At 35.8% G+C, this 25,116-nt stretch overlaps 1 protein-coding gene across 2 annotated transcripts in view; it reads right to left on the reverse strand.

Annotated features, from left to right (window-relative positions):
- The window catches only part of DNAI7 (dynein axonemal intermediate chain 7), a gene marked incomplete at its 3' end in the record, with an annotated part of 57,659 nt that extends 38,003 nt beyond the window's left edge, over nucleotides 1-19,656 (reverse strand). For both annotated transcript variants that reach the window (XM_082666096.1, XM_082666095.1), the window contains exons 1-7: nucleotides 19,598-19,656; nucleotides 17,011-17,102; nucleotides 15,029-15,130; nucleotides 14,046-14,183; nucleotides 9,101-9,247; nucleotides 5,827-5,930; nucleotides 3,849-4,158 (exon numbers count right to left, since the gene is read on the reverse strand). In XM_082666096.1, coding sequence (XP_082522222.1) covers nucleotides 3,849-4,158; nucleotides 5,827-5,930; nucleotides 9,101-9,247; nucleotides 14,046-14,183; nucleotides 15,029-15,130; nucleotides 17,011-17,070 — 861 coding nt within the window. In that variant the 5' untranslated portion in view covers nucleotides 17,071-17,102; nucleotides 19,598-19,656. The remainder of the gene's footprint in view (nucleotides 1-3,848; nucleotides 4,159-5,826; nucleotides 5,931-9,100; nucleotides 9,248-14,045; nucleotides 14,184-15,028; nucleotides 15,131-17,010; nucleotides 17,103-19,597) is intronic.
- Between the last annotated feature and the right edge of the window lie 5,460 nt (nucleotides 19,657-25,116).

Here is a 25,116-nt window from a genome sequence, read left to right on the forward strand (position 1 = left end):
GGGAACTAGGGTCCCCCATGCTGTGCAGTGCGGCCTTTTCCCTTAGTGACATCACGTCCCAGCAGGTCCTGAGGAGACCAGGCTCCTGTTAGAGAGAAATGGACCCCATGATGTCCCAAAGCTGAAGCACCAGCAGGTCCTGAGGAGACCCGGCTTCCGTTAGTGTGGACTCGACCCCAAGTTGTCCCGAAGCCCAGCCGTCAGCATGGACTCAGTCCCACGTGTTCCAGAAGCCAAAGCCCCAGCGGGTCCTGAGGAGATGGGGCTTCCGTCAGCTGCGCCTGGAGACAATTCCGCAGCTATGAGTTCTTTATATTAGGATACTAACCATTTGTTTTATATGTTTAAATATTTTTCCCAGTCCATTGTCTTTCAAGTTTGTTTACAGTGAGGTTTATTTTGCTATACAAATGTTTGAATTCATAACCTCCTTTTCTTGTATGGTTTTGATGCACTAATAAGTAAGAAGGACCTTCTTAGTATATATGATAAAATAACTTCCCTACACTCTCTTCAAATACTTTTATTATTTTATGAGTCTTTGATTAGTTTTTTATATTAAAAAAAATAAAATCTGTTACTTTTTTTTACTCTGTAGAGGGAAGTATGAATGGAAATTTATTTCCTATCTTAGCTAGCGGTCACAGTGCCAATCATTATATTAAACTTATCCTTTCCTTTGTGTTCTGGAACTTCTTTTACATAGATACTGGATCTCCTACTTTTTTCCCCATCTGTTTTACTTTTTCCCCCCATAAATTCCACCAAATTATCTTTATCCCCTTCTTTTGAGCTGCTGACTCTCTTTATAAATCCAATGATTTTTTTTTTTTTTTTTTTGCTACTCCACTTGTGGGATCTTAGTTCTCTGACCAGGGATGGAACCCGTGGCCCCTGCAGTAGGAGTGCAGAGTCCTAACCACTGGGATGCCAGGGAAGTCCCTCCACTGATTTTTGCTCCCTGAAGCCTACTCACATTTACAAAATGTGCTCTACAAATGTGCTCTGTTCAAAATTAGTGACAAGTGGAGGCCCAGCTGACAATTGTTTCTATCAGCTCTCTTTCCTTTCCTCCCCAGCTTAGCAGGGCAAGTGGTTCTGAGGTGGGAGATTGATTCTTCACTCTCTGCAGTTTACTGCCACTGTCTCCCCCCTGCCCCAACAATCCTCTTTCAGCACAGGAGATGGCTTTTCCCATCTGCCTCGGTACACTTAGGCACTACTACGGGATTCTTCTGCTTCTGTGGAAATCATCCTTACTTCAGCATTACTCATGTTAACTTTTCAGAATGCCGTGGAGGTTTTGGAAGGATGGGAGAGCACACATCCATAAGCATAAGCAACTACACACACGCCTGTTTGGTGTGATGAGAGGACTGGCTCCTGGAAACAGGGGTGCTAACTAAATTAAGTTTAGTCTCATCTGCTAGGCAATTTTCTCTTTTTCAATCCCCTGATAACAACGTTCTGCCAGCCAGGTTCCTCCATGTACCATTCACACAATTCTCAGTCAAGCTTCCCAGGCTGTGGTGAAGTTTCATAGGGTAAAACTATTTCTGCTATATTACTAATTGTCTAATCTTTAGGCTACTTATTTGAGAAAAGCTTCAGTATTCCATAAAATATGCATTACCATCCAGTAGAATGCTTTTCCTTGACGTACTTTTGTGGCATTATCAACATTAGCATTGGTATACCTGCAGTCATCATTATAAATGGAAATGGTTCAATAAAACATTAAAGAATAATAGAAAAAAAAATAGATATAGTTAAACACATTGGAAAGGGTCATTTAACTGAGGAAAGCTTAGCTTGGTAACTTTGAGCTCACCAGCTGAGAGTAAAGGAAATGACTTCTTACTCTAATAGATGACAGACCTGGAGAAAAATATATAACTGCACTGTTTGGTATTATAGTGAATTCATATGATGATATATTTAATATAAAACTATTTTTGGTAGTTTTATACACAGAACTATAACGAGTCATTGCTGCATAAGGCTGCTTTAACTGAGACATACATGTATAAGGAAGAATTGCTTTAGCCATCTAAATTCAAGTAATATTTCAAATTATATGTTTTCTAATTATTGTTTCATAACTTTTAAGTTAGTAATGTCAAATTCTTAGGTAAACTGTTGATGGGTTTTTCATAAAATATGATCAAGGAACTTGAGGAGCAGAAGTTATTCAATATTTTTATCAGATCAAGACCAAACATTTTTAGATACTCTTTTCATACGACAATTTTGATAGTTTTTAATTTGTTCTTTGTTTTCATGAATTTTCAGTCACAAATCCCGCCAAATTTTATTGTAAGTTTATGGGTCTTCATTTTATTTTCTACTGAACATTTAAATAATGTAACATCCAGCACCCATTTACTCATTCTTTGTTTCCCCCCTCTTAGAAATCAGTGTGTCACTTCCACTCACATCTTACTAGCTAAAGCAAGTCACATGGTCACCCCTAATTTCAAGGGGGCGAGCAGCGTGATTCTTCCCTTCCTGTCCAGGAAAGGGGAGAAAACTGGAAATATTGTTGAACTCTAGTAATGCTACCACGTTACCTGAGAGGGAAAATGAATTTTTTCATTATAAAAGCTACCAGATTGCTCAAAAAACATTCCTTTAAAAGTGACAAATTTTTAAAGAAGAACCAATCACTATTTCCCACCTCTGTGAAATATCAGCTATATACAGGTTTCTGGGTTCTCCTCTCCTTATGCCTTTTTAATTTTTTCATCATTGTAATCATACTCTAAATACTGTTCTTTGTACTGACCATCATGTCTTATCCATTTTTTATATTGCTGTAGAATCATTGTAAGTTTTGATTCTGGTGGAATCAAATGAAATTTTTCAATTAAATATGTTCTAAGAATATCTAATAATCCTTATTCTGATTTCAAACTTGTATTCAACTTAATTCTTAACCCTCACCTGTGTTTAAAGAAAACAAACCAATAAACCAGTACACTTCATATCTTAAGTACTTGTAGGAAAACCTGGTCCTTCCTAAAATGCAGATTGTCCATGGCCAAACAAAAAGCTGCTCAGTTCTGAGAAAGTATTACTAAATTCTAAAGGGACAATTTATTCTACCTTAATAAGTAAGTAGCTGGAAAATCCTTGAAATAGAAAGAAAAAAAGAACAGAAACTAACTAATAGAATATGATTATTAAATTGCTCAACATATTATATCTAAAGATGTCCAATTTTTTTTAAAAGATGTCAAATTTTAAGAGAGTATAACAGTTTAAAAAATATCAGTTTTTACTTCATATAATTCTTTCTTACAAAACCAAAAGCTGAGGAAGTAAGAGTAATGTAAGATAATCCTTCAGTTTGTGAAAGTATTTATCACAAGTTCCCTAAGTGAGTTTGAAATATAATAAATACGCACAAATTAAATTGCTTCAAAGCTTTTCGGGAGTGAACCTAAAATAAAAATTAGCAATTCCTGTCCTCAACTTTAGGATGTGGAAGCAACAGGCTCAACTATGAATAGTGACTATGAATAGAAGGCAAGAAAAACACACACATACACAAAACTGAGCCACTGGCAAGAAAGTAGCTTTCGGTTTCTAGTTGTTTAGGAAAAAATCTTGAGAATGCATCAAGGGAACCTATAACACCTGTTACATGAAGAAAAAATGTACATTTAAAGTGTCTTAGGGAATTCCCTGGCGGTCCAGTGGTTAGGACTCCACGCTTCCACTGCAGGGGGCACAGGTTCGATCTCTGGTTGGGGAACTAAGATCCCACATGCTGCATGGCACAGCCAAAATAATTAAAATTAAAAAAATGCAATTAAATTCTTATTTAAAAAAAATAAGTGTCCTACCGTTTGTCCTTCAATACCACCTTGTTCGTCAACTTTTGTTTCTTCCTCATGAACTGAGTTAGACTCATTTTCTTGTTCTTTATACTCTTCTTGGACATCTTTGCTGACTGCTGCTTCTACACTCTTAACTTCGTCTTTGCCAAAGTAAGTTACCGTGGAAGTGTGTTCTTGTGATGCTGTTGGAACAGGGCCTAATGGCGTAACATGATCATAGCGAGTATGTAGGAGTCGCAGAGCAATGTCAGATGTTGCTAATATCCTTGGAATTTCAAATCCAGTTTGTGTCTCAGAGAATCTGATACTTCTGTACCTGTTAATTAATTTAACAAAAAGGATGAGGTTTTAGAAAATTCTATGTCTGTTGTAAGCTTATACCTAAGCAGTATTTCTCTCCACTTTAATTTCACCACAGTTTTGAGTCCTGACCCATACTTGCTTTCTTTGCAGCATTTGGATCCAGTTGCTCATGTTACCTTCTCAAAACTGTCTCTTGGGATCCATGACTCTATACTCTTCTCCTCCATCTCTGGCAGCTCCTTCTCTGTTTCCTTTGTATGGTCTCCTTCCTAAGCATTCCTTAAACATTGATGTTACTTGACTCTCCATCCCGAGCCCTTCTTTCTTCTCCCTCTACATACCCTCTCTGGATATTATTATTTCTATGACTTCAATTATTATTTATATTATCAGGAGTGTTTAACATGAGTTCTATGTTTCCTAGGGGAAGAAGCATCCCTAAATGAACTTTAAAAGGTCCAAAAATGCCCTTACATATGTGTGAGCATATGTAATAAAGTTCATAAGAGTCTATGACTCCCCAAAAGTTAAGAACTATCAATCTGTATGACTCTGCAAAATATGTCTCCAACTCAGATTTCTCTCAATGCTTTCAGACAGTTGCACTTTGATGTGTCATAGATACTTCAAACTCAACAAGTCCGACACTGAGCTCATCATACTGACCACCCCCTGCTCTCTCAACATCACCATCAAAGTAAAACAAAACTTGTTCTGCTTCCAGTATTCCTTATCTTAGTAAAAGATACCATCTAGTTCTCTTCTTAAGCCTGGGTAGTTAATACAGGGATATTCATTTTACTTTTCTTCTTTTAAAATTATATAATTTCCTTCATCCTTCTGGATATAACATATTTTATAATGAAAAAGGTTATATTAATATATTGACTCTGATTTAAACCACAGAGTATTTTGTAGCAAATGTAACTTGGAAAATACTTTTTTCCTTACTTTTACTAAATATCAGAAATAAAATCCAATACTTTCCACTGTCATAGGACTAGTCTTTTCAGAGTTGGGACCAGAACCTAGGCCTCCTAACTTTTATTCAGATCATTTTTTCCTAAAACTTGCTGCCATACTAACTCAATTATTTTGAAATGTTTGAGATAAAGCAGCAACCAAGTGATCGTGAATTTATCATTATCTCTATCATTCCTCAGAATGATATTACTTTGTTGAAAACAATCAGGGAAACATCACTTAAATTATCTAAAAAATAATAAATATGAAAAGTATTCTTTTTTGAAAGCATTAACAGTTCACAAAAGATAAATCTTTCAAAAGTTTCAGATTGCCATGTAGAGAGCACCTACCACTTCTACTTTTTGGTGGGGAGGGAGGTTAAGTGGGTGAAAAGAAGAGGAAGACCCTGATATTTAGTCAGTGTATATTTGTGCTAGACACCACAGTATGTATGACCTTTACATGTGTTAACATTTAATCCTCAGCCCAATCCTATTAAGTTAAGTGATATAATCATTTTACTGTTGATATACTGAGGCATAACAAGGCTAAATAACTTGCCTAAGATAAATGGCAGGTCTCTGAGTCAAACCCCAGGTGGCTGACTTTCTAACATGGGTTTTTGTAAGTATGCCATGCTGTAATGCAACAGGCATCTGCTTGGTCATGTGACTATATAATGTCTTCAGACCTATAGTATCACCCATGGGAATACCTTGGATTCTTCTTGAGGTTTGCCCATACATATACAGTAACATTTTCATCTCGAATGACTTTTTCCATGTTTCCACTGTCCAGATCTGCTAAAGTACTAGCTTGCTGTAAGAGAAAAAGAAAACATTATTAAGATTAGAGGCCTCATAAATTACGCAATTTAGATAAGTTACTTCATCACTTAGGTGTTGGATTCCCTTCAATATTAAAAGAGTAATTTGGGGACTTCCCTGGTGGCGCAGTGGTTAAGAATCCGCCTGCCAATGCAGGGGACACAGGTTTGATCCCTGTTCTGGGAAGATCCCACACGCCGAAGAGCAACTAAGCCTGTGAGCCACAACTACTGAGCCTGCATTCTACAGCTCGCGAGCCACACCTACTGAAGTCCGCGTGCCTAGAGCCGGTGCTCCTCAACAAGAGAAGCCACCGCAATGAGAAGCCTAGCGCACTGCAACAAAGAGTAGCCCCCACTCGCCGCAACTAGAGGAAGTCCACGCACAGCAACAAAGACCCAACGCAGCCAAAAAGTAAATAATAATTAAAAAAGAAACCTTGAAAAAAATAAAAGAGAAATTTGGGTAAAAATAAGGTTCAATCAAAATAACAAAGAATTGTTTTTAAAAATTCTCTAAACAACAAAAACATATTTACTCAATTAAATGTGCTCCCCATTTACTACTCAGTTTCTCTTACGGTGTCTAAGGATTGAAGTTGCTCCTGTATTCCCAGGTAGCACTTGTGGATTACTCTTAGGTTACCCTTTTCAATTTTAACATTATTTGTGACTTTTCATTTTAACTATATACATGCTTCTTTATCCTTACCTTATTAAAATGTAGATTATGCTACTGTAAAAGTTAGCCTATTTCTGAACATACCAAGTTTAGAAAACAAAATATCCAGATGAGTTTTGTGTTTTACTAGTCCAATACTTGATAATCAACATTAAACACACAATTTAAGGATGTTCTTAAGAATTCTTTTATAAAGACTAACATAGCTTGATGCCTACTGCTTAAGATATTAGCTCTATCAAAGGGCTTAAATAAATCAATATGTGTTTGGTTCCTATAATGTAAAAATTTAAATGTACTGGGAGTTGAATTTATTGCTTTTTTTTTTTTAAGTGATTGTTCTGGGAATTCCCTGGTGGTCCAGGGGTTAAGACTCTACTTCCATTTCACGAGGCACAGGTCTGATCCCTGGTTGGGGAACTAAGATCCTGCAAGCTGTGCCAGTGTGGCCAACAAAGAAAAAAAAGAAAAGAAAAAAAAGAAATAAAAGTGATTGTTCTCCCACACTTTTTTTTTTCTGTGACATTAACTTTTTGAAGTGCCCAGGATAATTGCCTTGAAGAACTGTTCCACATTGTGAATTTATCTAGCTGTTTCCTCATGGTTTAACTTGCTCCTCTATTCCCTTTATTTTTTGTACACTGGAAGTTAGGTCTAGGTAGGTTTAATCAGATTAGATGAACAATTTTCGGCAAGAAGGCACAACAGGTAATGTTGTGTTCCTCACATTGCATGCTATCAGGAGGCATATGATGTATACTGTTAGCAATGTGGACTTGATCACTTAGTTAATGTGGTGACTACCCCCACCTCCCCTTGCAAAGTACATTTATCCTAGTCAGTAAGTAATCTGTGGTCTAATACTTTGGCACTATGAGAATAATGTGTTCCTAAACTTTTCGCCTACTTATTGAGGTAGCCACTGATGATCCTTATCAATTATTACATTGGGGATTGAAAAATGGTTATTATCTTACTGATCATTCCTTCCACATTCATCAGGTGGTATTCTTCTGTAAAGAACTGTTCTCTCTACCCACCACTCCACTTTCCCCTTTCCATTTTGGAATATCACTATAGACTCATGAATTTTTATTTTATTCAAGGTTCTATAATCCAGAGGTCCCCAACCTTGTTGGCACCAGGGACCGGTTTCGTGGAAGACAATTTCTCCATGGACTGGGGTGGTGAGGGGGAATGGTTCAGGTGGTAATGTGAGTGATGGGAAGCGATGGGGAGCGGCAGATGAAGCTTCGCTCGCTCACGCACCACTTACCTCCTGCTGTGTGGCCCTGTTCCTAACAGGCCACGGACCAGTACCAGTCCTCGACCCAGGGGTTGGGGATGCCTGCTATAATCAATTATAGTCATTATTATTTCTGATATTCAAATTATCCCCAAGTTGATCACTGGGAGCTTCTTTAAGCTAGTTCTGTCTCTTTGGCTACTACTCCATTAGTCTTTGAGTATTTACTTGTTTTCTAGCACAAGATAACTCAAACTCATCTTTCAATAACAACCTTATCTTTCACTTTCCCTGCCCAAACTCGAATCAGCCATTTACCACAATTAGACCTGGTTCCTTTTTATGGAATAAAAAGAAATCTGTTTCATACTGATACTTCCATTACAAATTTAACATTACGGTATTTTTTTCTAATCTTCTTTTCTTCTATATATCTTTTTTCTCTTAGAATAAAAATCTTGATTACTAATAATTATAATACATTTCCTTACTGGCTTTTTCTTACAATATAGATAAAATAGCTGCAAAATTATAATATGACTATTACTGCCAAGAATAAACTTAACAATAAGCCTTCTTTACAGTTCTTTTTATAATTAGAACATATTCTGCCAAGCCTATAAAGGTGATTGTGTTCTAGACCAAAAGAAACCAAGAGAGAAAACAGCCAAAAGCAAGGTGTGACCTTACACTGTTTTCTGATTTAAAAAACAAAACAAAACAGAAACAGCTATAGAAGATATTCATGGAATATTAGGGAAAATTTAAATGTGGACTGGATATTGGAATACATTATGGAATTATTATTAATTTTCTTAGGTATAACAATGGCTCTATGATTATTTGAATATTATCATTAGTGCTAAGATATTTGGGAAAAATAGAGTGACTACCAGTAATTGTAATCTTGTGTCAACTGATTTATCTAGAGTGTACAGCTAACATACAAGGTTTTGTGAATTTATTTTCATAATGGTCCTGGTAAACTTTCGCAAGTATAAGAAAAAAATCTAGACTTTAGCTACACTGATAATGTTTCATTTCTTTAAAAATAAAATATTCACAGTTGTTAAATCTGGATAAATACATGTGCCTTAAATTGTTCTACTGACTTTTCCATAACCTTTTAAATCTTCAAAAAAATAAAGGACACTGGACTTTAAAAATTATATAATATAAAATCTTAACTCTTACAAAAGTCAATAATAACATATAAAGCAAAATATCACACTTACTCTGAGAAGTATTTCTGTGGCTATGTTAAACTTACGATGAAGGAGCTCTTGCAGTTCTAGAATTGATCCTTGGTACTGTATTATATTTTTCTCTTGCAAATCATATGATGGAGTTTCCAATAAAATTAACTTCAATTTCTCAATTAACTATAAGTAAAAGTATAAGTAAAAATATAAAGTAAAAATTTACGATGAAAGTAATCTGACACACAAAGAAAAAGTGAAATGGGGGACGTTTTATCACTTTTGAATTGAGGAACACATCACCAGTAAAACATATAAAAATACTTTCCTGTATTTATTCTATTATTTAAGATCCTGGAAAAATAAAATATTTCCTCCCAAAACTCCACTATAAGAATTCTAGGGCTTCTCTGGTGGCACAGTGGTTGAGAGTCCCCCTGCCGATGCAGGGGACATGGGTTCGTGCCCTGGTCCGGGAAGATCCCACATGCCACGGAGCGGCTGGGCCCGTGAGCCATGGCCGCTGAGCCTCTGCGTCTGGAGCCTGTGCTCCGCAACGGGAGAGGCCACAACAGTGAGAGGCCCGCGTACCGCAAAAAAAAAAAAAAAAAACAAAAAGAATTCTCTACTATGTGTAACAGAGCTGTCATTAGCAAGCTGATAGAGGAGGCACAGCTTGTCACTACTTAAGACTGTGGAACAATAGAAACAATGACAATATGATGAGGAGGAGGAGAGTGAGGAGAAAGAGGAAGAGGAGGAGAATTACTAACATTTACTGAATGCTTACTATTTGCCAGGAACTGTTCTAAATGCTTTAAATGTTTTAATCCATTTCATCCTCATCATAACTCTATAAGGTAGGTACTGTTTATTGTGCCTATATTATAGACGAGGAAACTAAGGCAACCTGGTTCCACCAGTAAGGAGCTTGGAAGACGCCACTCAATCCTAACAAGTGAAAAGCTGAACAGACTGAAAAACCAACCACTATTCTTTGATCCATAAAAGAGGGGAGGACACAGAGCAAATCCCTGTCCCCAAGATTGGAGATCCCTACAGGTGAACACAGGGAGTCAGTTTATCAGAGCAGAGTGTCAGGAGCAGAAACCACTGCAGGAACCAGTGCTAGGTCTGTAAACCCAAACTGTAAACAATGAATTGCTGGGAACTCAGGGTGGACAATTCTGAGAGTTAAAAACTCCCAGGGTGGGGGGCTTCCCTGGTGGTGCAGTGGTTAAGAATCCGCCTGCCAATGCACAGGACACGGGTTCAAGCCCTGGTCCGGGAAGATCCCACATGCCACAGAGCAACTAAGTCCATGTGCCACAACTACTGAGCCTGTGTGCCACAACTACTGAGCCCGCATGCCACAACTGCTGAAGCCCGTGTGCCTAGAGCTCTGCAACAAGAGAAGCCACCGCTATGAGAAGCCCGCGCACCACAACGAAGAGTAGGCCCCGCTTGGTGCAACTAGAGAAAGCCCATGCACAGCAACAAAGACCCAACACAGCCAAAAATAAATAAAAATAAGTTAAAAAAAAAAATCCTCCCGGAGGATGAAGTCATGGGAGGGTGAGAGCCCATAGTATTATGAGACTTACCTGCAGGAGCTCAACCAGGTCCCCACAATAAATATGAGGGAAAGAAATTCCCTCCCGCTTCTGGCAGGAGGAGGGGGAAAGGAAGCATTTTGAAACAGGACAGAGCGCTCTGTTCTTCACAACGCTTGATCTCAGGGGAAATAAATTAACTAGAGCCTAACCTGCTGGAATTTTATCAGAGCCTAACTCACCCGGGGGAAAGGAAATACCCAACTCCAGCTGGCTCTAGTCATTCCCTCTCACCTAAGACGGGATAAGAAAAACTAAAAACGCTTGTGAAGTTCACCATCCAGAGGCATAGGCTTACTTAAAGACAGACCTAATCACAGGACTACAGAACTCTTCCCCTCTCCCAACCTGCCTCACCACCACATTACTAAAGGCTTATTTACAGCAGTTCTTTTTACCCAGTACATCATGTCTGGCTATCAAGAAAAAATTACAAGGCATACCAAAAGGTAAAAACCACAATTTGAAGAGACAGAGCAAACATCAGAACCAGACATGGCAGGATATTATAATGATCAAACCAGGAATTTAAAACACCTGTTTTTAATATGCTAAGGGCTCTAATGGATAAAGTATTCAGCATGCAAGAATAGATGGGTGATGTAAAGCAGAGAGATGGAAATCCTAAGAAAGAACCAAAAAGAAATGCTAGAGATTGTAAACACTGCAACAGAAATGAAGAATGCCTTTGAAAGACTTACTCCTTAACTGGACACAGCTGAGAAAGGAATCTCTGAGCAAGAGGATTTATCAATAGAATCCTCAAAAGACCAAAAAGCAAAAAGAACAAGGACTTAAAAAAACAGAACAGAATATCCAAGGACCTTGGGACAACTACAAAAAAAAGGAAGCATACACATATGGAAATACCAGAAGGAAAAGAAAGAGAAAGGAACGGAAGAAATATTTGAAATAATAATGACTGAGAATTTCCCCCAAACTAATGTCAGACACCAAACCACAGATCCAGGAAGCTCAGAGAACACCAAGCAAGATAAATGCCAAAAAAAACCCTATTTAAGCATACCATTTTCAAAATACAGAAAATCAAAGATAAAGAAAAACTGACAGCAGCTAAAGGGAAAAAAAACACCTTACCTTTAGAGGAACAAAGTTAAAAATTATATCCAACTTCTCAGAAATCACACAAACAGGAAGAAAGTGGAGAGATATTTAGAGTGTTGGGAGAAATTAATGTACAGCATGATCAAGGAACAACTAATAGCAAAATTTAATTTTGAACACTGACATAGATAACATACAGAAAATTTCTAAATTAAGAGAGACAGCTGAGTAGTATGGGCTCAAGTCAGAAAGCTGGGCTTCCATCCTTGCCACCTCTTACCAGTGGTGTGATTTGGGGCAAGTTATTTAACATCTCTGGTGCCTCGCCTTCTTTGTTTGTAAAATGGGGATAACGGTGCATACCTCACAGGGTTATTGGGGGGAATTCAGCAACAACATGAATAAACTGAACCAGGCTGAGAAAGCCTGGCATAGTAAATATTATATAAGAGTTTGTCAAATAAATACATTTGATAATTTGGAACTTGGTGTTTACCATGCGATCACTGCTATCCAATTCTTTCTGTTCGTCTTGTGGCTTCCTGCTTTAGTTTCCTATTATTATTGATTACTCTACTCATCTATCTCCTGTTTTGTTTCACTTATCCTTTTCTCATCTTCCCTACTATTCATTACTTCTGCTTCTGTATCCCACATTCATAACAGGAAGGTGTCACATCCAGCTCATCACTGGTGAACTTTAGTACTACTTCCTGCTGCCTTCCTGCTATTCAAAGTGCAGCAGATTCCTGGACCAGCATCACGCTATGGCAGCCTCCCTGGGAGAGAGAATATGCAATGGCAAGAATACTGTATGATGAATCCATTAGCATCCAAATACTTCATGGGAGGCTCTTTGGAGTCTTTGGAAAGTCAGAGTAATGCCCATCTAAGGTCTCATAGGGGACTGTAAGCAAGTCACAACCCGTTTCTTCATATGTAAAATGAATCTCATAAGCTTGTTTTCCAGATTAAATTAGGCGAGCAAGTTATGACCTTAACAGTCTGGAGTTATTCCATTTTATAGCAACATGGAGAAGAAGTAAACCACAGTGACAAGAAGCACAACATGGCAGAAATGGAAACAAAAAGCATTAGAGGATAAAAGGACCAAGAGGAGTGAATTCCTTCTAGTTTCTAATATTATGTAGGTGTGTCTAAGTGTGGATTCCTTTCTTTGTATCCTAACTTGGGATTTGTTGGGTTTCTGAGGATTCTGGAAAATCGTCAGCCGCTATCTCTTTGAATATTGTCTCTCCCTCCGTCTTCTGTATCTCTCTGTCTCCTTCTGGTACTCCTTGTCAATATACATTTAGTCCTTTTTGCTCCATCATACATGTCTGTTAACTACTCTTTGATAGTTTTCATCTCTTTATCTCTCTGTGCTGTATTCTGATAAATTCTTCAATCTAACTCCTGACTCACTCACTATTAAGAATTCTCAGTAGAGACGTTTTTGTTTTCCCTTCATTAAGCTAAACGTGAGCCACTCAAGCTCTTATCATCTCCCTTTGCAAAGCAGGTTTTCCCCTATTTATCCATATTACCTTTTTGAGGCTCCCAGCCAAAAAAGCGTCTCTGATCCAACTTGCTACCTTCCTTGTACCCTAGGCTTTGCCTCCTGATTTCCCTTTAAACCAGTGCTGAGCCACCAGGGGTTAACAAATAGACACTCTCTGGGAGGCCACTGACTTTGAGACTTGCCCACTTTTCTGATTGTTTTATGGCCTCCAAGATTCTCCTTTGCCTTCTTTTGAGCTAGGCAATGGATTTAAATGTCGTTAAATTTTTTTCCCTAGCATTTTTAAGTGCATTTGTAATGTGGTAGCTCCTCAGGTTAGCCTATCCATTCTATTTGCAGAAACAGAAGGTAGGATATTCTTATTCATCTTTGTACTTCCAGTGCTTAAAAGAGGTGCCTGGCTCATAGTTAACATTAAAAAAAATATGTGTAGTGAATCACTGAATAGTGCACAATTCTGGCTGAGGATAAAATCATACATTTTTGCACTTGAGTTATCTACATAAATGGATGCAACTTGATATTTTCTTGAATTAGATATACATACAGTTACTATTTCAAATTTATGTTAGGCTGATCTTACCTAAGGTGGCAAGAGGTTTTTAGGAGTGGCAAAAATAAAAAGGAAAACAAAAAGATGAGCAAATATGTTTCTCCACAGCCAAGGAAGTAGTAGTGTTATTAACTGAAAAATACTTTATTTATTTCTAGTTTTAGAGTCAATATCAGACAATTGTAATTTACATAATCTAAAATTACAGAATAATACTTAAATACTTACATTTAGCACTAGTTTACTCTTCGCAGTCACTGCCTCAAAAGTCTCATTGGTTTCCTCTTTCCACAAGCTAATAAAAGTATTAATTTCTTGGGATATTGAAGGATCAGGACTCCCATCACATTGAATGTAATGTTTCCACTGTGGAATAAAAATGTTTGAAGGTTCACACTGATGAAAATTCAACCAAAGATTAAATTACTTCTTTTTTGAAGCTTATAACCTTGTTTTCCATATTAGGCAAAAACCATATTATGACTTCAGTTACTTGAGATATCTCTAAAATAACCAAATTCCTCTTCATCAAAATAATTTAAAAGCCTCAATATTTCAAATAAATAGAAATTCTATTTATTGTCATATTTTTATTTTTAAAAAAGTATTTATGAGTTGATTTAGTTTTGCTTTCCTCCCTAATCATATAGCTCCTGTAGGTACAAAAGCCAACACTTGAGCTAATTTCTACTTCTCAAATGACTACTAATTCTTAACTGCCACTGTCATTTTAGTATTAGTCCTTCCATTCATTTTGTAGTCTATGCAAATTCTACATTTGTAATCATATTGTACTTACAATTTTTTTGCTTTAAATTATACTATAATCTTTTGCCATATTATTACAGTTTTTCCTTTTTATCCTGATAATCATCTACATTGTTTCCAAAGTTACACTGTTTTGAGCAACACTAGATTGCCTTAGGCTCAAACTTTTAATATTTTAATTTAGGATAATTTCCTCAGTATATATTCCCCCAAATTAAATCAGAGTAAAAGGATATAAAAATCTCAAGGATCTTATTACTGACAAATAGATTTCTACAGAGCTATATGAATTTACTTTGCTACAAGCAATATGAGAGAGATTTGTCAGATTAGAGATTTTTTTACAGACAAATTTAAAGTTTCTTGTTATTTAAACAGATATTGGATTATAACTCCCTCTTGTGGTACAAAAGTATTAGCTAAATAAATAAAATCAGTCTTACCTGAGAAAGCAATCTACTGTCTCGTTTCAATTTCTCTGCTTCAGGAAAACATGCCTCTAATAAATAAAGTTCTTCAAGCTCTCCATTTCTTCTTTCTAGATCCTGTTTCATAGGGATAGATAACATTGATATCTTCTTTAATTTCAGCTTTGTGTTTCATAAGTAGCACCTAAAATTTACTTGACAAGTATTTAATTTTAGGATGAATACTACAATCAGTTTAAATGTAACTGATATTTCCAAAAGTTTTCATGTGGAACAGTGGTATGCGAAGTGTGATCTGCAGACTCCTGGTGGGTCCCCCAAACTTTTTCAGGATCTGTGAGGTCAAATCTATTTTAATAATAATACTAAGACTTTATTTGCTTTTTTTGCAGTGTACACATTTGCAAGATGGTGTAAAACTGCTGGCGCCTTAGCGCAAATCAAGGCATAAGCTATACTAGTGGTCATATTCTTCGGGGGAGAGGGGTGATAGCAGTCAGTTTCACATAAGAATGATCTGATGAAGAAGTGAAATTTATTAATTTTATTAGATGTCAAACCTTAAGTATATGTCTTTTTAATATTCCGTGTGACAAAATGGGAAGTATGCATAGAGCACTTCTGCTACATAACGAAGGACAATGCTATCTTCAGAAATAAACATCTATGCAACTATTTGAGTATTCTGGCAGACATTCTGTCAAAAATAAATGAACTGAGCATGTCACTTTCAGGAAACAACCCAAAGTATTTGTTGCCAGTGATAAAATTCAACCTTTCAAATAAAAATTTGAATTTTAGAAAACCTATATCCACCACTAGGGAGCCTGACAGTTTCCCAATCCTTAAAAACTTTTCTGATTTGACTGGAGATGATACTAATGTATGTGATTTTTTTTTTGGGGGGGGGATAATGAATGATAAAAATGTGTCAACATTTGGAAGCAAATAATTCAGTGAACCAATTTTTTCCAAGCAATCAATGCATGATGTTGCAAAATCATGCGTGGAGAAGAATATCCACAATTATCTGAAAGGCTGTTACAACATTCCTGCTTTTTCCAACTACCTATCTGTGTGAGGCCAGATTTTCTTCACATACTTCAGTCAAAACAACACATTGTAACAGATGGAATGATGAAGTAGGTATGAGATCCAGTTGTCTTCTGTTAAGTCAGAGATTAAAGAGATTTAAAAAATATACACAATGCCACTTATTTCCCTAATTAAAAAAAATATATATATAAGTGTGGTGATGGATGTTAACTAGACTTATTGTGGGATCATTTCACAATATATACAACTATCGAATCATTATTTTGTACACCTAAAACCAATATAATTTTAAATGTCAATTATACTTCAATAAATATATATATATACTGTAATTGTTTTTAAAATATGTTAATGTATTTTTTATTCATGTTTATGTTTAACAATGTTTAATCACTATTAATATAATAGATGTTTTTAAGTTTCTGTTTTAATTTCTAATATAGTAAATATTGATAAACATAAACAAAAACTCCTTGAGGATCTTCACTTTTTAATAGTAATGAGGTTTTGTCCTGAGATTAAAATATCACAGAACTACTGATTCAATAACGAAAAATTCTGGTGAAAAAGAGAAGTGAAATTTTAAAAGGAGAGGTAGAATTTGAACATTTTTTGGTCCCTATTTAATTATCTATACAACAGATTGAGAATAATAACTTAATGGTTACAAGCATGGGCTCTGAAGCAAGACTACTTCTGTCTAAGTCCTGGCTCTGAAATTTATTAGCTGCTTAATCTCTCTATTCACCAATTTCCTGATCTGTGAAATGTGGGTAATAATATACCCACCATAACTTTATGGTAGGATAAAATGAATTAAACCAGTTCAGATAGGCCTAAATATCACTGGTACCTATGGGGGAGAATGACGTTAAATGGCCAAACAGATCTGATAGCCACATAGTTTGTCTTCAGTAATAACAGCATTAATGTTTATTTACTTTTGCTTCAAGTTTTCTCAATTTTTCTTTCTCAGCTCGTTGTATTTCAAGTCTTTCCATTTCTTCTTTTTCGTATTTCACACGGGCTTCCTCTAAAGAACAACAACAAAAGAAATTTTTAGTCTGTTTTATTCTTTCTTTTTTTTTTTTTTAGTCCGTTTTTAAGCACTTAAAATTATTTCAAATATTTAAGATGTAGTAATGGTGGAATATTTGATAGAAGTCACAACCTTTACTGTGTGGTAGAAATAAAACTGCTAGATTTCTTTCAAAAAAGTAACATGACTCTCGGACTTCTCTGGTGGCGCAGTGGTTAAGAATCCGCCTGCCAATACAGGTGACACGGGTTCAAGCCCTGGTCCAGGAAGATTCCACATGCCCCGGAGTAACTAAGCCCATGCACCACAACTACTGAGCCTGCGCTCTAGCGCCCGCAAGGCACAACTACTGAGCCTGCATGCCACAACTGCTGAGCCCGCGTGCCACAACTACTGAAGCCTGTGTGCCTAGAGCCTGTGCTCCGCAACAAGAGAAGCCACTGCAATGAAAAGCCTGCGCACTGCCACAAAGAGCAGGCCCCGCTCTCCGCAACTAGAGAAAGCCTGTGCACAGCAACGAAGACCTAACTCAGCCAAAAATAAATAAATAAAAATAAATTAAAAAAAAAAAAGTAACGACTCAAAATTTCTGGCTCACGATGATATTTCTCTTCTCCAAAAAGTTTATAGCAATCCAATAATGATTTTAATCAATGAAAAATGACAAATCTATCATGGGTAATTAAGAGGTAAAATCTTCAGAAGATTTCCATAATCTTGTGACATCTACATTATCGGAAGTAACTATCTTTTTTTTTTTTTTTTTTTTTTGCGGTATGTGGGCCTCTCACTGTTGTGGCCTCTCCCGTTGTGGAGCAGAGGCTCCGGACGCGCAGGCTCAACGGCCATGGCTCACGGGCCCAGCCACTCCGCGGCATGTGGGATCTTCCCGGACCAGGGCACGAACCCGTGTTCCCTGCATCGGCAGGCGGACTGTCAACCACTGCGCCACCAGGGAAGCCCAGAAGTAACTATCTTAATCTTCCCTTGCTTTCACTATTAAAAAACAAAATATGAAATATATGTTGAAGAATATGAGTTTAACCCAATATAATAAAACATTCCCCAAGATGTAGATCCTGATACTGTATTATTATCATGAGTCACCTAAAAAAGATTTATATGATTATACATTAAAAAATCAACATGGAAACTAAGAACAGACATTTAAAACCTGAATCTGAATCAACAGATGTTCTTCATGCTAAAAGCTACAACCATCTGAAATATTCAGATTTTTTTTTAACATCTTTATTGGAATATAATTGCTTTACAGTGTTGTTAGTTTCTGCTTTATAACAAAGTGAATCACTTATACATACACATATATCCCCATATCCCCTCCCTCCTGCATCTCCCTCCCACCCTCCCTATTCCACGCCTCTAGGTCATGACAAAGCACTGAGCTGATCTCTCTGCTATGCAGCTGCTTCCCACTAGCTATCTATTTTACATTTGGTAGTGTATATATGTCAATATTACTCTCTCACTTCGTCCCAGCTTACCATTTCCCCTCCCCGTGTCCTCAAGTCCATTCTCTACGTCTGTGTCTTTATTCCTGTCCTGCCCCTTGGTTCATCAGAACCATTTTTTTTTTTTTAGATTCCATATACATGTGTTAGCATATGGTATTTGTTTTCTCCTTCTGACTTACTTCACTCTGTATGACAGACTCTAGGTCCATCCACCTTACAACAAATAGCTCAATTTCGTTTCTTTTTATGGCTGAGTAACATTCCATTGTATATATGTGCCACATCTTTATCCGTTCATCTATCGATGAACACTTAGGTTGCTTCCATGTCCTGGCTACTGTAAATACTGCTGCAATGAACATTGTGGTACATGACTCTTTTTGAATTATGGTTTTCTCAGGGTATATGCCCAGTAGTGGGATTGCTGGGTCATATGGTAGTTCTATTTTTATAAACTATTCAGATTTTTAAAGTGACTTTTTATTATTTTAAATGACCAAATTTTCATTAATTTTTTGCTATTTAATTTGAGTTTCAGAATTCTTACTGCACAATCAGTACCAATGCCAATTTAATCAATAAGTATAAACATCTTATACTTAATTTAATTAAGATAGGGTTGCCATATTTAGTAAGTAAAAATATAGGATGCTCAGATGAATTTGAATTTCAGATAAACAATGGACTCTTTTTTTTGGTTCAAGTATATTCTAAACATTGCATGAGGCAAATTATCCCAAATTATCCACTGTTTGTCTGAAATTCAAATTTAACTGGGCATCCTGTATTTTAACTGGCAACTCTCCTTCAAGATATATCTGAAAATGATTGGCGTGTACTAACAGAAATTTCTGGGTACCCTTTAAATAGGAAATAGCTATTATAAAACATTAAATTCAAAAAATTAAAAATTTTGAAAATTGTTTTTAAAAAGTACTGACTGGATGACAGAAATACAAACCTATTGTTAGTATTACCTGCATGTGACAATAGTTACCACTGTGTGTTTTATACCTTCCTCCTTTTGTCGTCTCTCCTCCTCCTCTTGTAGCTGCTTCAACTGGTCGGCTTTGGTGATTCTCTTTTTCTTACTGCCAGACTTAATAAAGGCCACAATTTTTAAAAAGGTTATTCACATGTACTCAAATTACTTAAAAACACATATCCCTCAACTAGCAATTATGAAAAACACTTTTACTTTCATGAATCCAGTCTTCTACTCATTCAAATAAGACTGCCTATTAAGTGCAAAGCCTTGACTCAGTGCCTTGAGGACAAAGTATGGAAACAAGTAGGAAAATTAACATAAATTATTCAAAGGCAAGAGTGACAGTGACAAGTATATACAAGTTAATTCTCTCATTTTCAGTTTTCACATCTTTAAAGTGGTGCTAAATAAAACCCCATTTCATTTTTGTAAGGATTAAAATAAAACATGTAAAAATATCATTAACACTGCTACATGTCTATAAAAATTAAAGATATTTTTATGACTAACAGATATAGAGTTATTTTGCAAGTTTGGAGTAAGGCCAAATTGTTTTCAACAGCTGGGATCAAGTAAAATTTTTATAGGGTATCGAGTATTAAAGTTTGTGCCCAAAAGATTTTAACATTCAGATATGAGAGGAAGATACTCCAAGGGGGAAAGGCAGGCATAAGATATGGAGTTGGGAGAGCACTGGATAGGCCCTAGGAAAACCCCAAGAAGAGGTAATGATGGACATGAGAATGGAAAAGAAGGTTGGAGCCTATGCTGTAGAGATTGGACATTGTGCTAAAAGAATGGGAAACCCCCTAAAAGTTTTCCAGGTCTGTGGCTATTATCTGGAAAACAAACCTGGTGTTAGGGGACAAAATGATTGTAAAGATTATACATTTTGGCTACTATTAACAATAATTAATAAAGTCATGACAATGGAAATGCAGATGGGGGATGGATCCAATAAATATTTTATAAGCTAACTTATTTGATAATGATTAAAATTGGAGTCATGGAGAGGAAGCAGTCAGAGAAGAATCAAAAAAGAAGAATATTAGTCCAGAAGATGCAAACTTGAAAGAGAAACTGTTTAGAGAAATTTAATTAGTATGAAGTGCTGGTGGAGAATCCAGGCAATGCTTGCAGGCTTTGAAACTGAAGAACTGAGATGTAGCCAAGAGATCAGGGCCACAGAATACAGATTTGAGAACTATCTTGGTGATGACCGCCTCCCTTCCATTTTCCCTAAGGGAGAGTATGGAAAGAGAAGTGCACCATCTAAATTTAGGAATCAATTGAGTGGTTAATCCTAGGGATACATAGACTCTTGGATGACCACCTGCTCTTTTTGGCTCACCTACTGCAGGATGCTCCACTGGAGTCTCCAATACATTAGCCCTATCACTTTTTCACCGTTCATCAACCCCCACATACTGTCACTTCTTCCTTACCCTGGTTAGATTTCACAGTTCATCACATAATCACTAACTTATATATCTCTGCCTCCTCTATTTTCCTCTCCCTCTGAGAAGCTCAGCGGGCAAATTCCTAGTTCTAGTTAAACCCAACTCTCCACTTATTCTGAGCTAGCAGTAGGAGCAGCTGGACCTTGCCAGAGAAAACTACATGAGCTCAAAGTTGTGAGCACACATTTTAAACAGGCTCTAAGCACCATACAGCATTCCTATTGCTATTTCATTCTCTTCACTCTTCCAAAATCCTCTCCTCTTTCTTACTCTCAGCTGTTGACTTTACATCACTAGAAACTTTTAAGAATACTCTACTTTACACACCAGATCTTTTAATTTACCTCTACCTTTGTCTCCCTTCCTGTTACACTGGATGAACTGGATGTACTTTCTGCTATTTAAGTCTGAATCCACCACTTTTACACTAGATCCTATCCCTTATTGCCTATATAAGACTTGGGTCCTGTAATTAACACCTCTTGTTATTCATAGATCTCTCCCTCCCTGGATTTCACATCCCTCTTCCTCTTTTGCTCCAATGCTGTTACCCTTTATATTAGACTGCCTAAAAGGAGTTGCCCACTGCTTTCACGTCCCCATTTTCTGCATGCCCCATTCTAATCAGGCTTTCATTTTTATTGTTCCATTGAAACCTCTCTTGTCATGGAACCTTAAGATGGCCATGTTTCCGATGACAATGGCCAATTTTCAGCCCTCATTTTACTCATCTGTTATCATCATTTGACAAAGTTTTCTTCTTCCATCTTGAAATATTTTCTTCATTAGGCCTTCAGGTTGGTACTATCTGATTTTGCTTCTTCCCTCCTTCTTAGACTTCTTTTCTGGTTTCTCCTCCTCAGACATAGTTGATTAGTAACTTTAAAAACTATTTGTTCATATAGTCCCTAAAAGGATTTTGAAAAGCTATGTACCCCCTTCACACATTTTTACGTTGACATTGAAAACTTTTTACCACAAGTTTAAATAACTTCAAATGTTGTACTTTCTAGTATATCATATATAAAAGAAAACTTTTACATCACTCCTTTAAATATATCCATCACTATTTAAAATATATCCAATGGATCTATCGATACATACTATAGTGATTTGACGGCCAATATCAAATAAAAAAATATGAACAAGCTTTTCTTTAATAAAAATTTTAATCCTTTTCTCTTTGAATTCATATTTCCATTCCACTTCCCCCACAGAATCTTATCCTAGTGTAATACACTTGAACAACTTTTGTTGATCTTCCTATCATATTTATGTTATAAAAATATGTATGAAATTTTTAATTTCCTTGACTCTAAGTTTCTAAGCAGTATAAATTTTGCTCTGGATTGAGTTAATTTTATAATTATTTTCGGTAGACAACTGAACAAAGCAACATTTTATATTACAAATTTTGATAGGTAAATATTAAAACATAAAAAGTAAAATTTTACTAGATATGCGCCTTATGATGAGATTGTTGGGTTTTTTCGTTTTCCTGGTCAGTTCATGATCCAGGGATAAATGTTAGCTATTGCTAAATGAAACAAGGATTCAGACAGATTCTATTTTAACTTTTATAGCTATAAGAAATGAAAAATTTCGTTTATATTACAAAGCCGATGGGAATAGGTTTGTTACAGCTGTATCGTGTAGTTATTTGAATTCTTTCCACAACATATGCCAAAAATTATATTGACTTACCAAAAAAATTACTCCTAGAGATAATCACTGATATTTGTAATGTCCTTCTTGTTTTTCTTTAAAGTTTTATTACATATGTATATATTCCTAAACAATAGTTTTCTTACCTTTGAATTTCTTCATAAATCCAATTATACTTTATGGATACAATTGTAATTTACTTATTTACTTATTGTCATAAAATATACATAACGTAAAATTTACCATTTTAAGCGTTTTTTAGTGTGCAGGTCAGTGGCATTAAGTACATTCATATTGTTGTACAACCATAACCTCCACCCATCTCCAGAACTTTTTCATCATCCCAAACCGAAACTCTGTATCCATTACACATTACACATTAATTCCCCTTCTGCCCCCAACCCAGCCCCTATCAATCACCATCCTACTTTTTGTCTTTATGAGTTTGACTACTCTAGATATTTCCTATAAGTAGGATAATACAATCCTACTTGTCCTTTTGTGTGATTTACTTCTTTAGATACAAATTATGGTTTGTAAGATTCACCCAAGGGGGGGATATAGCAGTACCTGTATATTTTCACTGCTGAATAGTAACTCATTAATTTATTTATCCATTCTTCTACTGATTGACTTTGGATGGTTTCTAGTTTACTATCATGAATAATGCTGCTATAAACCTTTGAGTGTATGTATCCTGGTGTCCATACAAGAATTTCTCTACAATGTATACCTAGAAGTAAAACTGGTGGGTATGTGCATTTTCAATGTTGTTGAAGCTGAGTTTTCTAAAGTAATTATTCCAATTTATACTCTCATAATCATTATCCTAGTCAATATTTGTTAATTTCAGTAGTTTCCTTCTCTGGCAGTTTTTTGTTTATTTAAAATATAGATACTTCTATCACGCTAAAGAGGTGCCCTTTAAGCTATTAAATGGTAAGACATAGTAACTGAATTTTTAACTCCATCTAATTGTATTCATTTAATTTCTTACGTTAAACCAATTCTGCCTCCCTGGAATAAGCTGAATTGGGTCATAATTTATTATTATTCTATATACTTCCAAGTGAGCTTGCTAACATTTTGTTTAGACATTTTGTATTTATGTTCATGAATGGGCTTCAATTTTCCTTTCTCATGCTATTCTCAGGCTACCCAGGTAACTCAAAATTAATTAGAAATGTTTCCTCTTTTTTCATGCTCTAGAAGGATTTGTATAAAAGTGAAATAATTTATCTTTGAATGAAGAACTAGCTAACAAAGACTTACAGACCTAGAATTTTCTTTCTGGGAAAAATTTTAACCACTGATATAATTTCTTAAATGATTATAAGGCTATTCAGGTTTTCTACTTCTTCAAGAAACAGTGTGAGAAGGTTTTTTTTCCTATTTGTCTAATTCATTTAAATTTTCTAATTTATTGGCATATAAAGCTGTTCAAATTATGTCATTTATTGTTAAAGTCATGTCTCTCTTTTCATGCCTAATACAGGCATACCTTGGAGATACTGTGGGTTTGATTCCAGACCACCACAGTAAAGTGGTGGAATACTGCAAGTCATAAATTTTTTGGTTTCCCAGTGCATATAAAAGTTATGTTTACACTATACTGTAGTCTATTAAGTGTACAATAGCACTGTGTCTAAAAAAATATACACACCTTAATTTAAAAATACTTTATTGCTAAAAATTGCTAAATATCATCTGAGCCTTTAGCAAGTCATAGGGTTTGAAATATTGCAAGAATTACCAAAATGTGACACAGAGACACGAAGTGAGCAAATGCTATTGGAAAAATGGCACAGATAGACTTGCTCAACACAAACCTTCAATTTGTAAACAATGCCATATCTGTGAAGTGCAATAAAGCAAGGCACGATAAAATAAGGAATGCCTGTATTGATTATTTATGCTATTTGTTCTTTTTGATAAAATTTACCAGAAAATTGTCAATTTTATCAGTATTTTCAGAGAAATAAATTGTGGCCTACTTGTTCATTCAACTATTTTAAGAAATATTGAGAGTCTAATATATGATAGGTATTTGAGATATATCAGTAAACAGAAATCCTTGTCTTAATGAACTTATATTCAATGGGAAGAGAAAGACAAAAACAATAAACAAACAATTTAAAAATAATGTTTAAAATTGAGGACTAGTTGATTTACAGTATTAAGCTTCAGGTATACAACACAGTGATTCACAATTTTTAATGATTATACTCCATTTATAGTTATTATAAAATACTTGGCTATATTCCCTGTGCTGTACAATATATCTCTGTGGTACAATAAACAAAATTGTAAAATAATTTATAAAATATTTTAGAAGATGAAAAGTGCTATGGGAGAAATCAAAGGGACTCCAGACTGCAGGGGTCATTGGGGAAGGGATGAATTACAATTTTAAATACAGT

The sequence above is a fragment of the Grampus griseus genome (genome assembly GCF_964374135.1).
Source record: "Grampus griseus genome assembly, chromosome: 11".
NCBI lineage: Eukaryota > Metazoa > Chordata > Mammalia > Artiodactyla > Delphinidae > Grampus > Grampus griseus.